The sequence below is a fragment of the Tamandua tetradactyla genome, chromosome 14 (genome assembly GCF_023851605.1).
Source record: "Tamandua tetradactyla isolate mTamTet1 chromosome 14, mTamTet1.pri, whole genome shotgun sequence".
Taxonomy (NCBI): domain Eukaryota; kingdom Metazoa; phylum Chordata; class Mammalia; order Pilosa; family Myrmecophagidae; genus Tamandua; species Tamandua tetradactyla.
Genome location: NC_135340.1, coordinates 58,940,197 through 58,958,728, shown reverse-complemented (window position 1 = coordinate 58,958,728; position 18,532 = coordinate 58,940,197). Strand labels below are relative to the sequence as shown.

Here is an 18,532-nt window from a genome sequence, read left to right as displayed (position 1 = left end):
CAATCAACCTTATTAAACATTCTGTACTCTTTAAGCATGAGTTGCCCAAACTTTTCCCTCTTTCTATCTCTTGATAACCTGTGTTCTCAAATTTAAATCCTTAGAGCTTGTGCATTATAGTTGGTTCATATTAGTGAGACAGCATAGCATTTTTAAGTTTCTGCCACCCACCACCTTTGTCCTGGACAGGTTAGATTAGTCCAGAATCTTGTATTGCATTTAATTGTCATTGTCCCCTTGGTCTCTCTTTCTTTTTAATGGTCAAAACATATAAAGCATGAAATTTATAGCTTTTTTGTATATATGTTGTTGTTCACAAAAAAAGATGGAAAAAGTCGATGGTGATGATAAAGTATTTTAAGCCCTCTAGCCTCCTATATTCTGGAGCAGCTAGAAGAAAAAATATGAGAGGATCGTATGATAGCCCATGATGAACTCTGGGATATATCCTGTAACCACTTTTTGAAGAGTGCTTTGAAAACTATTGCTTCTTTATTTCTTTGCTTTGTGTATATGTTATACTATACAATAAAAAAAGTTTAAAAAAAGAAAAAAATACAATAAAAAAAGTTTAAAAAAGAAAAAAAATATTTAGTAAACCATGTTGTAAACAGATGTGCTGTCATCCAGGCTTTGTTCTTCCATTTATAGAACCCAGATCAAATAGATTTAGCATAATTCTTTAGGGCCCTAAGATTTTGAGAATGGTAAGTAACTGGCTTCAACTTACAATCACCAGCTGCATTAGTCCCTAACAAGAGTCAGCCTGTCCTTTGAGGCTTTGAAACCAGGCATTGGCTTCTCTTCTCTAGCTATGAAAGTCCTAGATGGCATCTTCATCCAATAGTAGGCTGTTTAATCTACATTGAAAATCTGTTCTTTAGTGTAACCACCCTGATCAAGTATCTGGATCTTCTGAATAACTTGCTGTAGCTTCTACATCAGCACTTGCTGTGTCACCTTGCATATTTATGCTATGGAGATGGCTCTTTGCTAGCTTCCAGCTTTTCTTCTGCAGCTTCCTCACCTCACCTCTCTCATCCTTTGTAGAATTGAAGAGAGAGGGCCTTGCTCTGAATTCAGCATTAGCTTAAGAGAATGTTGTGGTGGGACATGACTTCCAGAGGAGGAGCTTGACCTTGTACTGTGGGATTGACAACGCCTTCCTGATAAAAAGGGGGGGAAAAAGTGTAACAAAATATGGTTTGTGTGGCTAATAGAGTTCAGATAGAGTCTAGAGCCTATTCTGGAGGCTACTCTTATGCAAGCTTCAGCTAGATATTGCTAATTGCTACAGTTTGCCAAACCCCAACCAATGTCATTCCTTTTAACCCTAAAGAACACAAAAAGCTCTATTTGAGATCCTACAAAGGTTGCACTCACTAAGTTTACTTTTCAGAAACCTAAAACCTTCAGAGGATTCCTAGGCCAGATAGGTCCTGCGAATCAGAGGTGCTAGTCTCTACAAGAACATCAACTAGTTCCATCCCCCATCCCTTATTAACACCCCTTTTCAACATGAAAAATGTTAGAATGGGCATAACCCAAAAGTCCCTAAAGATTGGGAGAAGGATCAATGTAGAAGGTAGAGTTGTAACACAGAAATTTGGATTTAAATGAGTATGACTACTGAATTATTATATTGATATTTCAAAGGAAAATCCTGAAATTGTAATACTGTAACTCATTCCAAACTTTGAAATCTGTTCTATAACGAATTGTTAAAATGTGCTTTGAAATGTGTTGTTTATGTATATGTTGTATTTCATAATAAAGGCTGTTAAAGGAAAAAAACACATATAAAGATTAAATTTCCCATCTCATTCACTCTCAAGCCATAAACTCAGTGGGATTAATCACATCTACAATGTTGTGCTACCCTCAGTAGTATCCATAACCAAAACTTTTCCATCACCCCAAATGGAAAATAGAAACTCATTACCCATTAAGCATTAAGTCCCTATTCCCCGTTTGCACCCCTGATAACCTGAACTCTATTTTCTATCTCTATGAATTTGCATATTGTAGTTATTTTGTATAGGTGGAATCATACAATATCTGTCTTTTTGCGTTTGGCTTATTTCACTGAACATGATGTCTTCACGGTTCATCCAGGTTGTCACATTTATCAGAACTTCTTTCCTTTTTACAGTTAAATAATATTTCATCGTATGTATCTATCACATCTTGTTTATCCATTTATCTGTTGGTGGACACGAGTTGCTTCCACCTTTTGCAATTGTGAATAATGCTACAGTGAATGTTGTTGTACATATATGTGTTTGGGTCCTTGCTTTCAATTCTTTGGGGTGTATATGTAGAAGTAGGCTTGCCAAGTCATATGGTAATACTGCATTTAACTTTCCGAGGAACTGCCAAATGTTTCCCACAACAATTGTGCCATTTTTATGTTCCCACCAACAACGTATGAAGGCTCCCATTTCTCAGCATCCTCACCAACACTTGTTATTTTTTATTTTTGAAGTAATAGCCATGCTAATGAGTGTGAAGTAGTGTCTCATTGTGCTTTTCAGTTGCATTTCCCTAATGGCTGATGATGTTGAGTATCTTTTCATTTTCTTACTGGCCATTTGTATATCTTCTTTGGAGAAGTGTCTATTCAAATCCTATGCCCATTTTTTAGTTGGGTTGTCTTTTTGTTGCTGAATTGTAGAAGTTCTCTATATATTTGAGGGTCCATCCACTTCTAGGTATATACCCAAAGAAAGTTAAAACTGAGTATCGGAGTGGCACCTGTGCATCAATGGTTATAGCAGTTAATTCACAATAGCCAAAAGGTGGAGACAACCCAAGAGTACATACATGAATGGATAAACAAAATGTAGTACGTACATATACAGTAATATTGTTTAGCCATAAGAAAGAATTAAGTTATGAGACATGTTGCGACATGGAAGAAACTGATAACATTATGCTCAGTAAAATAAGCCATATACAGAAAAAATTATATGATATTAGTTATAAGAGATGTCTAGAAATAGCATATCCACAGAGATAGAAAGCAAATTAGAGGTTGTAGCAGGAGGGGGGAAGGGGGAGTGTTTGAAAAAAAAAAAAATCTTAGAGAAAGAAAGTTTGGGGATGATGGGGTATAGATTTCACTTGAAAATGATGGGTTGATCAAAAGGGATGCTGTTCTCTCTATTCCTACCTGGAGCCAGAGCCCAGCTTCCAATAAGGGCTTCCACGAGTCATAAATCAAATGTAGTTACAGATGACATTCAATTTAGCAACCTCTTCTCAGAGAATTTCCCCTGGCCTCAGATGGATTCTGTCACATTTATAAGAAGACATTTGGAATAAAAGAGTCTAGTTTTTTGTTGTTGTTGGGGGTGGGGTACACAATGTTTTTTTTAAAGTAGCTTAGTTAATGGGTGGTATTTGTTGAAAGGTTTTTTAGAGGCTATCGTGGTTAAATTTAAATAATTTTTGCTAGTTTTCCGTTTCAATCTAGAAGTGTATTTTATTAAGTTTTTCTCTCTACTACCCCACTGTCAATTCTAATTACAGGCTATCAAGTGATTCAAGCAACCAGTGGGCATTAGTGGTACAGTTTTGCAGACTCCACAATGTGAAACTGAGCACGTCTTACCTCAGAGAATGTGCCAAAGCAAATGACTGGCTGCAGTTCATTATTCATAGCCAACTCCATAACTACCATTTGGAGGAGGTAAACCCACCAATTATTGGCAGTTTTTCAAGAAGAGTAAATTAGAACATTTCTCTGAAAATAGTTTTCTTTCTGTTGAGTTGACATAGGCTTTGGTTTTGTTTGCTGCTATTATTTTTACTAAGATTTCAGTGGGTTGGTTTCTGACAAGAGACTAATCATTAGTACTAAAGAGCTGAAGAATTTTTGTGGTTCCAGATTCATATGAACAGTCACTCAAAAACAGCAAACAACTCTGTAAAACCATACTGTCTGATACAGTTCAGGATGACAAAGAAAATTTTGTCTGTGCATTTCTCTGACATTTTCAGTTCTGACTAGAATTGAAAGTTGGGGTCTGTATTAATCTGCTAATATGTTTTCTAGGTAAAATCCATTCTCCAGTATTTCAACCCGGTCCTTCAAGACCACTTAAAGCTGGCTTTCGAGAACTTGTCCTCCATGTCCAACTCCAGAATGGACAGTGATCAGGCCTGCAACAAGTCCCCCCAGAAGCTCCAGAGAAACAAAGAACAGACAACTGATTTCTTTGAAATTCTGCTCCAGTGCTCTGAGGAGCCAAACTCCTGGTGCTGGCTCCTGGCTGAAGCATTGAAACAACAGGCTCCTATCCTCAGTGTCCTGGCCTCATGTTTCCAGGTGAGAATCATGAGAACAACACAGAGAGCAACAGAAAAAATGGTGTGAGAAGGGGAAGACTGATAATCTGAGTGAAAATGGGGTGCTAATGACAAGTCAGGCTCTATCTGTTGTGTCTCCCTGTACCAGCAGCAGGACTCACCTTGCAAGAAGAAATAAGGGAAGACCCAGTTGGGATTGCCCCAGACTGCCCTACATCAGGGCCATTGGAGAGTCTGAAGAAAGAGGCCTTAAACTCCATCCAAAAGCATTTACTGGGGGGATTTGTTTACAAAAATCTGCAGCTACCTCATGACAGACAGCACAACTGGCAAGAAGTTTGCTTTAGTATGTTGTACCCATGAAAACCACTCCACAGATTGTATGTGGTTGGGGAACAGAAAGTGGCTAAAAGCTAGGGGCTTGAATGCAGGTTTTGGAAATACATCTTCATATTTGGTCTTTTCTTAAAGCAAGATGCCCTTGAGTTGGGCAGTGTTCATGGTTATAGCAGCCAAAGCTTTGTGCGCTTCCAGGCAGTTATAGGGGGGTGATGCCTGAGAAGGGGGGCAAGGGGGAAGTCAACCCTTAGTTGGGTGGGAGATGCTGTATGTGTCGTGCACTAACATCTGTTTCCAAGGTCATTTCAACAACTTTGTGCCTTTCCAGCTTAGTCTCTAGTCCATTCAGTATACTCACTTGTGCCTTGGCCATTCATTGAACTCAGGTGGCCAATGCCTTTGCTCTTTTTTTGTTTTGTTTTGTGTTTAAATTTTTTATTAAATAGAAAAAAATTACAAGAAACACAAACATTCCCAACACATACACTCAGCAATTCACAATATCATCACATAGTTGCATATTCATCATCTTGATCATTTCCCAGAGCAATAGCATCAATTCAGAAAAAGAAATAAAAGGACAACAGAAAAATAAAACAAACAGAAAAAAAAATTTTACATACCATACCCCTTACCCCTCCCTTTCACTGATCACTAGCATTTCAAGCTAAATTTATTTTAACATTTGTTCCCCCTATTATTTATTTTTATTCCATACGTTCTACTCATCTGTTGATAAGGTAGATAAAAGGAACATTAGACACAAGGTTGAAACACTGGTGTGTAAATGTCCATTTGTGTCCTTGGCCTCGTGTCCTTTGAGTAGAGACAGCATATAGATGGGTCCTGTTTTTTAATCCATTCTGCCAGACTATGTCTTTTGATTGGAGAGTTTAATCCATTAACATTCAGTGTTATTACTGCATGGGTAGTACTTTCTTCTACTATTTTGCCTTCTGGATTTTATATGTCATATCTAATTTTCCTTCTTTTACCTTTACTCATAGTCTTCCTTTCTACACTCTTCTCCACACCTCTCTCTTCTGTCTTCGTATCTGTCTCTAGTGTTCCCTTTAGTATTTCTTGCAGAGCTGGTCTCTTGGTCACAAATTCTCTCAGTGATTTTTTGTCTGAAAATGTTTTAATTTCTCCCTCATTTTTGAAGGACGATTTTGCTGGATATAGAATTCTTGGTTGGCAGTTTTTCTCTTTTAATAATTTTAATATATCATCCCACTGTCTTCTCACCTCCATGGTTTCTGCTGAGAGATCTGCGCATAGTCTTATTGGGCTTCCCTTGTATGTGATGGATTGCTTTTCTCTTGCTGCTTTCAAGATTCTCTCTTTCTCTTTGACCTCTGACATTCTGATTAGTAAATGTCTTGGAGTACATCTATTTAGATCTATTCTCTTTGGGGTACGCTGCACTTCTTGGATCTGTAATTTTAAGTCTTTCGTAAGAGTTGGGAAATTTTCAGTGATAATTTCCTCCATTAGTTTTTCTCCTCCTTTTCCCTTCTCTTCTCCATCTGGGATACCCACAACACATATATTCATGTGCTTCATATTGTCTTTCAATTCCCTGAGTCCCTGCTCATATTTTTCCATTTTTTCCCCTATATTTTCTTTTTCTTGTCGGATTTCAGATGTTCCGTCCTCCAGTTCACTAATCCTATGTTCTGTCTCTCGAAATCTACCATTGTAGGTTTCCGTTGTTTTTTCATCTCTTCTACCTTGCCTTTCATTCCCATAAGTTCTGTGATTTGTTTTTTCAGACTTTCCATTTCTTCTTTTTGTTCATTCCTTGCCTTCTTTATGTCCTCCCTCAGTTCATTGATTTGGTTTTTGATGAGGTTTTCCATGTCTGTTTGTATATTCTGAATTAATTGTTTCAGCTCCTGTATGTCATTTGAATTGTTGGTTTGTTTTTTGACTGGGCCATATCTTCAATTTTCCTAGTGTGATTTGTTATTTTTTGCTGGTGTCTGGGCATTTAATTAGTTTATTCTGGATATTGCTTTCACTTCTTTTACCTAGGGTTTTCTTGCTGGATGAATTTGTTGTCTCTCTGTTCTTTGACATTCAGTTCAGCTTTATCTGGACCTCTAGCTTAAGTTTTGTTTAACAGAGGAGAATTTTTCAGTTCTTGTTTTCTTGTTTCTTGCCCTGCTTGTGTGGTGCATTTTTCCCCCCATACTTACGTGGGTCTACTTAGATATTATAGACCCCAGCCAGATTTTCCAAGACCAAACTGTCCTCCTATCAGGAGGAAAGAGTCATCTGCGTCGGTTTTCCCTGAGGGTGAGACCCAGTAGGTTGAAAGACTTTCCTGTGAAGTCTCTGGACTCTGTTTTTCTTATACTGCCCAGTATGTGGTGCCTGTGTGCCTGCAGGTCCCACCAGCATAAGGTGATGCAGTACCTTTAACTTTGGCAAACTCTCCCTGCTGGGGACATGGTGGAGATAGATGAGAGGTTATAGGCTGGTTTTAATGGTTTCAAATTACCAAGCCCTGGTGTCTGAATTCCTTGAGGGAGGGATTCCAGCTGAGTTAGGCTTCACCCCTCCCTTGGGGAAGGCACAGGCTCCAGACAAGCCCCCAATAGAGCTCACTTCTGCCTGTGCCTGGGGCAGTTGCAGCCTGAGAAGTCATCCTGCCGCTATATCCAAAGGCAGTCAAGCCTTTGTAGAAACATAACCACAAACCTCTGTTTCCTTCTCCCCCCCCCCCCTTTTTCCATCAGTCCTGCCCCCTTGGCACTGGGGCAAAAATGAGCAATCTCTGCTTTGACCAGATTCACCTAAGCTGGGGGCCTATTTTTAGTTGTCAGAATTTGTTAATTCCACAGTTGGCGTTTGATTGTGCTCAGTCCCTGCTGCTGGTAAAGTCCTTTCCTTTCCCCTCTGGGAAGCAGCCTGTCAGGGAGGGGTGCCGGCTGCTGCAGCTTTGGGAACTTACGGTTCTGGGGGGGCTTGCAGCCAGTCTAGCTGGTCCAGACTGGGGTGCGCTGTGTGTCTGGTCACTGATGTGGCCCCAGGAGCTGTTCTGTTCTATTTCTGGTTATTTAGTAGTTGTTCTGGAGGACGAATTAAAACACGTAGGTTGTTAAGCCGCCATCTTGACCCGGAAGTCCCAATGCCTTTGCTCTTAATCGACAGTCATAGAGAGGATGCATTGGTGGACTGACCAGCACTGCTTCTGCAGCACCTTCTTTAGCAGGGAGGATGGATGTTCTGGGCTGTACCTTAATCAGTACGTTGGTGGCAGACAGTTCTATTCTCTTATCCTTAGTCCTTTTCTGAGTTCTCTATACATCCCTCAGTCTTCTTGGCCTTCATACCTGCCACACTCTCCAGGACAGTTTATAATAGTCCCTTCATTGTTTATTAGAATTTGTTTCATCTTTGAAGACTTTTCAAGACTTTTAACCAGTTTAATGAAGTGACTAGTTCTAAACAGGAAATATCCATCTGTAGTTGTGGCATTGCTGGAAACTTTCTCTTGATTAAGTAATCCAAATCAAAATGTTACTTTCTTCTGAAAATTTCTTATCCCATGGCAGGATGCCAAAGCTATTCCTTGTTTCTGTGTTTGGGTCATTGCTTCTGTGGAGGACGATGTTGCAGCTGAAGCAATGGGACACATTCCAGGCTTGATAGAGGACCACACCTGGCACCTGGAGGATCTTTCAGTCATCTGGAGAACATTGTTAACAAGGCAGAAGAGCAAAACTCTCTTCAGAGGGTTCCAGCTTTTCTTTAAGGTAGTGGTAGTCACTTTTTTTGCTTTCTAGAGTTTAAAAAGGTTACTTCTGAATATCCCCACTTGGCTTTTTCTAATTTCCATTCCTGGATTTTTTTTTAAATCAACAGTACTTGATGATAATGGAAATAGAACTACCATTTACTTAGCAAAGCATGCATATATTTTATATACATTCCTTTAGTCAATTTTAACAGTAGTCCTATTCAAAGATAATGCTATATGAGGATGTTACGAAGTGGTACTAGCCTCATTTTACAGATGAAGAAGTCAAGACTCAGAGCTTAACATTCCCAAGGTGTTGAAGTACCTTAGTAAGTGGTGTATTAATAATTCAAATCCGTACTTTGTAATTCCAAAACTCCTGTTTTTAACCGTTGCACTATATAGCTTCCTCTGACCAAACAACTCCCACGGAAGTGATGGAAATGTATGGATTGATGCCGCAACAGTAGGGGGTGGATCTGAGAGTGTATTTTAGAGGTGTCTTAGCACCACCTAGTGGAACAGTTCCTGGCCACATGTGGTGAGCAACTAAAATATATACATGAAATGCATGGTTGAGTAGGTACACTCAGTTTGAGTATTTTTTACCAAAAGGAAAAGGAAATAAAAATTTAACTTTTTCCCATTTTATCATTTATAATTTTGTTCTATGAAGTTGTTATTAATAGCATTTATTTTTTTGCTTAACCTTCAGTCTTCGTGGCTTTCACACCTGCCACACTTTCCAGGACAATTTATAATAGTTCTTTCATTGTTTATTAGATAATTATATTATCATTTTTTATGGAGAAAATGTTATTGTTTAAGATCAGGATTTTGTAATTTCATTCAACCCTTCCTCAAAGGATTCCCCGTTATTGTTGATGATGGAAATGTATGAACTGTGTATGTTCTTCAAGAATTATCAGGAAGCCAAAATCAAACTTCTGGAGTTCCAGAAGAGTCTTGAAACTGTAAGTTGGAATTATAATGTTCTTTCCCTCCTATCTGAATGTGGCAGCATAGTGGTTATGTGCCATAATTCAAACTGAATAATTTGTATTGTTTCAGAGCCAGGGAGGCCAGGACAGGAGTTGTAGTGCCTCTCTCATAGACAGTAGCCAGGGGTGACAGAGGTTTCATGAATGTGCTGTGGTCAGTATCCTGATGCTGCAGCCAGCTCAAAGTCAGAGGGATTAATGGTATCTGTGGGTGCTGGAGGTGAGTGGAGGTACATGGACCGTGTTCTGCTAGTCCAGGAGAGCTCTAGCAGTTTTGAGTGTGAAGGGTGTTTCATACTGCTTTAGTCATTGACAGAAAACAGGGTTTTTTTTTTTTTCATCAGCACTTCTAGTGTTTTCTGTCCAAATGATGCTGAGCCTTGTGGTCAGTTTCAGACTTTACCTAATCACTTGCATATTTAAGACTTGCTTGTCATGTGAAGCTTATTAGCCCTATGAAAAAGTAGTTATAATAAAGGAAAGGGAATATCCCTTCACCCTGCTTGGGGTTTTCAGCACTTTTTCCTTCTCTGTTCCTAGAGGGCTCCATGATAAATGAGATAAAGTTATATACCAATTCTACCCAACAAATATATCACAGCAGAACAAACCTCAGTACAGGCTTTTGCTCTCAATCACATTGTTCTTAACTGTACTGAAAATTTAAGTTATATTATGTGAAACTACTGAATTGGTAATTCAGATATGCCTGAGGTTCCTAAATCACAGAAAATAGGCATGTTACTTTCCTCTTTAGGGCTGGGGCCCTCCCACGTGTCCTCTTCGTGCCTGACTGCCCCTACTCCCCCATCTTGCAGAGGGGTAACACAGGGTTCCCCCCTCGCCAACAGCTTCTTGACTTCCATGTGGTCTTTTCCTTTGACTAGGTCCATCATTTGCCTGCAGTTGCCTTCTTCTTAGAGTAACAGAGGTAGATAAACAGTAGTGAAATAGGGCCTAAGAATGAATGCCCTAATCCAGGCTAATTTTAATAAAGACACTCAAGAGGATAGAGAATAAAGAATAGAAGTATTATGTAACTTTTGGGTCTTAAGAATTGGAGTTTGGTCAGGATGGTTATAGAAAACATCCAGTAACAGTGTCTAAGCAAGAAGAAGTAGCTAATAATGAGCTGCTTTCCAGTGTTATATCTTTCTCAGAGTATCCCTTAAATACTTTTAAGTGAGGGAGAGGCTCCAAAGGCAAAATGATAGTCATTTAAGGTAATTGTTGAAACTTAAGAGAGGAGGATGATAAATGGACAGGGAGGGCCACATAGGACATAACAAAAAGAGTAAAGAAGGAAATTGTGGGTAGGTGTGGGAAGATAGCAGTAATGTGACAAAGGATTCCATAAACCATTCCTTAATTTCTTGGCAGTCTTGGACATTCTAAGAGAGAGTGTTACACCTCTAAAATCTAGAGCACAACCATGAAAGGCTGTTTTTATATTAGATTTACCTCAAGAGTGACTTTGATGGTTTGATCAGAAATATCAAGGAATAAGGAGTCAAAATTAGGTCTTACCCGAGTGCTAGGTACAGAGCTAATGAATTATATGTGTTTGATGCCTGTCAAGTATACAGTATATATAATTTAAAAATATATGTAATTCCACTTTAATTTTTTTAAATATGATTATATTTTATATGTAAAATATACATATTATACATATATGTATATTTTATATATGTATGTATCTCAGTTACACAAAAGGTGTAACTCAAAAATATACTCAATTACAGAAAAATATTTATCACAATTATACAAAAAAGAAAAAATGAAAGAAGAATGAACGGTGTTTATTTTTTAATTGATGGAATTTATGGGTGTGATTTATTTTACTCTTTATATATTCTGCTTTCCAAATTCTCTATAATAAACATATTAATTTTTAAAAAATATTTTAACTTTTTTTATTGTTTAGTATAACATATATGCCTGACTGTTCCTGACTATTTACTAGCTGCTCTGGAGGATGATCTAAATCCCATACCTTGCTTAGCCGCCATCTTGGCTCTCCCTCCATTCACTAGCCAGTATATGTAATTTTTGAAACCAGACAGATTAGTTTCAGTTCTCCTGTAAGATGCAATTTATTGTGTGTGATTATGTTGGGTGAAATCTAGAATGAACAGAGCTCCAGTGACTAAGAGCTAACTATTTAGTCTTTCAAAAATAATATGAAACAAGGGTCCAGGTGAAAATCAGGGCAAACAAAGAGGATCATGTAGGAAGGCATTCTTCTCAGTTACTAAAATCTGCCTTTTCCTGGGGTGTCTTAGATATCTTTGCCATACCTACTTCCTACTTATAAAAATGAAGCCCAGGGGTGCACGGGTAGTTCAGTGGTTTAGAATACCTGCTTTTCATGTGGGAGACCCAGGTTCGATTCTTGGACCATGCACCCACCCCCCCACCCCCCAAAAATAGAAAAGAAAAAAATGGTGCCTTTGTAGTCATCAGTGATCTTATTATTTTCAGCATTTAATTGAAATGACAGAAATCCAATCTTCTTAATTAAGATCCTTCTCTAGTGAGAATATAAACTATTGTCAAAGTAGTAGAACTTACTCTGTGTGGTTCCAGTGTTAGTATTAGATCATTCCTTCTAAGAGGTCTTTATATGTGAATTTAAAGTCTTCTGGACCCAAGGGCAGGCCTAGATCCCTCTCTGAAAGCAGATGCTAAGTGAAACACATCTGGTTAATTTAATGGTAACTCATAGCACTATTAATTTTCAGTCTTTAAAACTCTTTCTATTTTTGACTTTCACACATGAAGCTCTGTTTCAGGGTTTCCCACAAAGAGACTAAGTACTAAGTTGCTGAGGAGGGCTTGTTTTTGCCACTTCTCTGAATCTTGCTGCTGATCCCTGCCATTTGGAAAGGAGAGAAATAGGGACCTGAATAAGCATCCCCCTTTGTGATAGATGACTTTTGGTGGTATCTTGGTTTGGAGGTTTGGATTTGCTATTCCTGACCCTCTCTTTTCTTAAACAGCTAGAAACGGCAGCCATGGGCATCCACCCTACCATCCCTGCTCTGTGGCTGAAGGATCAGGTGTGCTTTCTTCTGAAGTTTATGCTGCAGCAGTGTAGAACCCAGTATGAGGTGGGGAAACTTTTGCAGCTGTTTGTTGGAATAGAACATCTCTTCTCTGATGGTAAGATAGTCATTATAGTTAAGTTGCTGTTAAGAAGTTACCTTTATTAATCTTGAGAATGTTTTGGAAGACAATGAAAAAATTAAAATGCATAAGATATATAACATATTTACAGTCCATAACAGGGTATGAAGAAGAGGTTACAGTTAACTTCAAATCATGGTTAAAGTATTCAAAAATAGTACAACAAGATATAACTTAAATAATACAGCTATTATTTTCTCATTCTAAGTGGTTGTCAAATAGCCAAATTTTTTCTTGGCTAGCCTCTACCTTGCCCTGTCACTGTCCTCTCTGGTAAGTAACTTCAACATGTCATCATTGCTCAGGGTTACAAACCCTGTTTCAAGAATAGATAATTTATTTTGAAAGCTTCAGAGGCTATTTTGCTTGTTCTTTGTAGATTCCTTCAATACAGTGGCATTCTCTAAGATTGGTGCTAAACCAAATTAATATTGTTTTACCCCCTTTTCCATTTGTTTGATCATTTCCAGTTTTAGTTGAATGATATATTATCCTCAGTTCTGACATTATCACTGTGAGGGTAATTTTACCACTTTTAAACTCACAGATGTTCAACTGGAGAGCTAAGTTTTGGGCAGACCCCTGGCAGAATTCTGAGCTCAGTGGCAATGTTGTAGGACTGATAACTAAAAGGAAAGAGTGGTGTTTCCAAAATGCAGAAAATACCACATGGTACTTGCCACTTTCTATAGAATGCCAAATGATAGATTCTTTTAATGTATAGATGAAACATTGATCTGTAGTAATTTAAATTTTTTTCTGAAATGTTTTCTCTTCTTTTTTTTTATTAATTAAAAAAAATTAACTAACAAAACATTTAGAAATCATTCCATTCTACATATACAATCAGTAATTCTTAATATCATCACATAATTGCATATTCATCATTTCTTAGTACATTTGCATCGATTTAGAAAAAGAAATAAAAAGACAACAGAAAAAGAAATAAAGCGATAATAGAGAGAAAAAAAAAACTATACGTACCATACCCCTTACCCCTCGCCTTCACCTACCACTATTTCAAACTGAATTTATTTTAACATCTGTTCCCCCTGTTATTTATTTTTATTCCATATGTTCTACTCTTCTGTTGATATAGTAGCTAAAAGGAGCATCAGACATAAGGTTTTTTTTTTTTTTTTTTAGAGGGAGGAAGGGAAGGAAAGACAGAGAGAGAAGGAAGGAAGGAAGGAAGAAAGGGAAACATCTTTAAACATTTTCTTGTTTTATTGTATTTTGTTTGTTTGTTTGTTTTTTACATGGGCTGGGGCCGGGAATCGAACCGAGGTCCTCCGGCATGGCAGGCAAGCACTTTGCCCGCTGAGCCACCGCGGCCCGCCCAGACATAAGGTTTTCACATTCACAGAGTCTCATTGTGAAAGCTATATCATTGTTTAATCATCATCAGGAAACATGGCTACTGGAACACAGCACTACATTTTCAGGCAGTTCCCTCCAGCCTCTCCACTACATCTTGAACAACAAGGTGATATCTACTTAATGCGTAAGAATAACCTCAAGGATAACCTCTCGACTCTGGAATCTCTCAGCCATTGACACTTTGCCTCATTTTACTCTTCCCCCTTTTGGTCAAGAAGTTTCTCTCAGTCTCTTGATGTTAATTCTCAGCTCATTCTAGGGTTTTTCTCAGTCCTTTGATGCTGAGTCTCAGCTCATTTCAGGATCTTTGTCCCACGTTGCCAGGAAGGTCCACACCCCCGGGAGTCATCTCTTCTTCTTTTTGTCAGAATTAGTCTATCCCTGAATGATTATCTAAGTTGATTACGTTGTGAACCATTACTATAGTGCTTTTATTCACATAAATTATTTCTATTTTTATAGAATATTTTTATTGTGTGTATGTGTGTGTAATATTTATGTGCTAAGAAAACAGAAATATGTTTTAAGAAAAAAATCCCATGTTTTATATGATTCCAGCATGTTCTTACTGGTGATTATTCTGCAGGGCATCTCATTGACCCCAGGAATTAACTAATTCAGACCACAGCCCAGGAAGTGGCATTGGGAGATAAGCCCCTGTGGAATATTTTTCATTCCTCTCCTTTACAGCTCTACTACAGAGTATTTGGGATTGTGAGCAAATCCAGCCACATAGGTTGTTGGCAGAGAATTCTTAATGTAACTGAGGGTAAGAATTTCTCAGGGACGTCAGGAAGCACTCAGTCTTCCTGGGTTAAGTAGACACTTGTCAGGAGAATCAAGTGATGCTTCATTCTGAATATGCTGTGCCAATCTGAAGCCTTGGCCATTGGTCAGCTGCAGCCTCAGCTGTCCTACAAGTCCACGTGATGTGTGTGGCCAAAAACTTCCTAAGTTTTTCTGGGTTGCTTATGCATAGTAGGCTACCAGCTTCTGCTCTGTAATAAAGTCAGTTTATGTGCTAATATAATATCTATGTTTTTACTACAGGGTAGACAAATTCAACCAGATTTCACTATTAAGAATTTTGCAGGGCCATGTTTGGCATCTTTGGTGTATAAGAGCTGCGTTATTTGCTTTCTTTGTTGGTTAGCCAGAGTAGAAAAATAGGTTTTTGTTTTTCCTTTAACCACATTGCTATGCTAAACATACATATCCACTCCCCAGCCCCACGCAGATATTTAATTACTCTTGAAAGATTTTCTTTCTTTTTTTTTTTAATTTTTTTATTGTAAAACTTTAACAAACATAAACATTCTTGACATACAAACATTCCATACATGGTGTACAATCAGTGGCTCACAATATCATCACATATGATCACTATGATCATTTTTCTGAACATTTGCATCACTCCAGCAAAAGAAATAAAAAACCTCATACATACCATACCCCTTACCCCTCCCTCTCATTGACCACTAGTATTTCAATCTACTTAATTTATTTTAACCTTTGTTCCTCCATTATGTGTTTATTTTTTATCCATATTTTTTACTCATCTGTCCATTCCCTAGAAAAAAGGAGCATCAGACACAAGGTTTTCACAATCACACAGTTACACTGTAAAAGTTATATCCTTATACAATCATCCTCAAAAAAACATGGCTACTAGAACACAGCTCTACAGTTTCAGGTACTTCCCTCTAGCCACTCCAAGGCACCATAAACTAAAAAGGGGATATCTGTATAATGCATAAGAATAACATCCAGGATAATCTCTACACTCTGAAATCTCTTGGCCACTGACACTTTATTTTGTCTCAATCCTCTCTTTCCTCTTTTGGTCGAGAAAGTTTTCTCAATCCCTTGATACCGGGTCCCAGGTCATCCCAGGATTTGAAACATTTTCTTGATTTAATGTTTATATCTTCTTCTCTTTGGCATAGGTCCAGATATGAAGAAACTATGTATGTTGAGTCAAATTTTGAAGGATACATCCATAGCCATTAACCGTGTAATTATTACCAGCTACAGCTCTGATAATTTTCAGCATGAATGTAGATCCATTTTGGAAAGGCTACAAGCAGATGGACAGCTTGCTTTGGCCAGGAGGATAGCAGAATTAGCTGAGTTACCAGTGGACAACTTGGTTATTGAAGAGGTATCATTATTCTTTTAAGTTATGTAAAATCTTAGCTTTTTTTTTTTTAACCTTTAAATCAACTTTTTTGAGGTCCAATTTCCATAAAGTGAATCACCCATTTTAAGTGTACAGTTTGAGTTTTAACAAATGCCTACATCTGTATAACCACCCTCACATTCAGGATATATAACATTTCCATCATTCAAAAAAAGTTCCTTTGTGCCCTTTCCCACTCAATCCTACCCCAATCTCCGGTCCCAGGTAACCACTGCTCTACTAAAATCTTAGCTTTTAAAACCAGTGTTAAATGGAGAGTCAAACGAGATGTATAATTTTTAGGAGTTGAGGCTTTTTTTGCTTTTGACATGCACTTTACTTTCAGAAATGAATGGGCCTTGGATGCCCATTATTGAAGATTGTTTTAAATGTAAGATTAGGCTGCAGGATATGCTGTTTTCCTTTAGATAGAATTAAATATGACTTGTACTCCATTCAGTTAGATAAATAGAAAATTGTTTTTCATACCTTAACTTTCCAGATAAAATATTTAGAGCACAGAGGATTTAAGTTAAGGGTGTAGAATGCTTGCCTAATAAATACTCAGGGTACCGGAATGATTGAGAGATTACTCATTTCAAGGATTGATTTCCAATAAGTTAGATACCTGTTTGACCAGGTTCTAGGGGAATGAATGGTCAAGGTGACTATTCTAGCCAGATTCCGTGTTCTCTCACCTGATTAGGTTTTGATGAGTATGGTATACTTAAGGAACATTAACTTTTATGATACTTCTTTACCCTGGGAAGGCTAAACTTTGCTTTGTTTAAATTTCACAGATAACTCAAGAAATGCAGATTCTAAAACACATTGAGCAGTGGTCCCTGAAACAAGCAAGAATTGACTTCTGGAAAAAATGTCATGAGAATTTTAAGAAAAATTCTATTTCAAGCAAAGCAGCCTCTTCCTTTTTCTCAGCCCAGGCTTTTGTGGCGTGTGCGCACCCAGTTGAGGAACGGAGGAGCAGCCTTGAGGAGCGCCATCTACTGCTAACCTTGGCAGGGCATTGGCTTGCCCAGGATGACCTGGTGCCCTTGGACAAGCTGGAGGAGCTGGAGAAACAGATCTGGAGCTGCCGTGTTACCTATCACACCCTTGGAGGAAACCAGGAGGAAATAGATTCCAAATTTTCTCAACAAATCTTAACTGGTGGTGAACTTTCCTTTGATAGCTTAGCCAGTGAATTTTCCTTCTCCAAGTTGGCTGCTCTGAACACATCAAAATACTTAAAACTTAATGGCTTCCCAACCAAAGAGACATGTAAGAATAGACTGGATGGGAAGGAAGAGGAGTCACTAAACTTTTTGATTGGGCGCCTATTGGATGACGGCTGTGTGCATGAAGCAAGCAGAGTATGCCGGTATTTTCATTTCTATAATCGAGATGTTTCCTTGGTGTTGCACTGCAGAGCGCTGGCTTCAGGGGATGCTAGAGTGGATGACCTGCACCCAGAGATCCGTGCTCTCCTACACAATGCTGAGCTGCTCCAGGAAGAAGAGGAGCCTGGTGTTCCTCTGAAGAAAGTCCAAAGCAGTAAGTAAAAGGGATCAAACTCTTCTGACTCTCCTAATTGGCACTACTGGCACTCTTTCCAGAAATGAAGGGTCCCTTCTGACATAATTGTTACCCTAAGTTAAGGGCACAGATACTCTTTCCCAGGGAAACCATAAATGAGGTAATTAAGTAACCAGTGAAGTAGAAACACCAATGTGTTCTGACTAGGTATGGGTCAGAGTTAGAGGGAATCCATCTTGAATTGTAGCTACTTCACTGAAATTTACTCTGTAGAAATAATCATGTTTCCAATTGTAAGTTGTTAATATAGAGAAATATGATTAATTTTTATGTTAACAGTGTATCCTTGCTAAACCTGCTTATTCTAGGAATTTTCTTATAGATTCTTTGGGACTTTCTATATAGACAATCCTATCATTTACAAATAGAGACAGTTTTATTTCTTCTTTTCTAGTCTGTGTGCTTTTATTTTCAGTACTTTAATGCACTGGTTAGGACTTCCAGCACAATGCTTGATAGGAATGGTGAGAGTGGACATTCTTGCCTTGTTCCTGATCTTAGGAGGAAAGCAATCATTTCCCCCCATTAAATATATTAGCTTTAGTTTTTGTAGATGCACTTTATCGTGTGGAGGAACTTCCCTTTCATTCTCTAGTTTGCTAAGAGTTTTTATCATGAATGAATGTTGAATATTGTCACATTTTTCTGTATCAGTTGATCTGATCATGTGATTTTCATTCTTTAGACTATTAATATGGTGGACTATATAATTTTTGATATTGAGCTGTCCTTGCATTCCCAGGGTAGAGCTTATGTGGTCAAGGTATATTATTCTTTTTATATAATGCT

The 18,532-nt window shown here is 38.1% G+C and overlaps 1 protein-coding gene across 3 annotated transcripts in view; it reads left to right on the top strand.

Annotated features, from left to right (window-relative positions):
- The window catches only part of SPG11 (SPG11 vesicle trafficking associated, spatacsin), a 105,023-nt gene that overhangs the window by 62,775 nt on the left and 23,716 nt on the right, over positions 1-18,532 (top strand). For all 3 annotated transcript variants that reach the window (XR_013162370.1, XM_077127718.1, XM_077127717.1), the window contains exons 24-30: positions 3,532-3,691; positions 4,058-4,330; positions 8,214-8,414; positions 9,265-9,372; positions 12,402-12,564; positions 15,915-16,129; positions 16,948-17,701. Coding sequence is in view for 2 of the 3 variants with exons in the window: in XM_077127718.1 (XP_076983833.1) it covers positions 3,532-3,691; positions 4,058-4,330; positions 8,214-8,414; positions 9,265-9,372; positions 12,402-12,564; positions 15,915-16,129; positions 16,948-17,701 (1,874 nt within the window). In the remaining variant the exon portion in view is untranslated. The remainder of the gene's footprint in view (positions 1-3,531; positions 3,692-4,057; positions 4,331-8,213; positions 8,415-9,264; positions 9,373-12,401; positions 12,565-15,914; positions 16,130-16,947; positions 17,702-18,532) is intronic.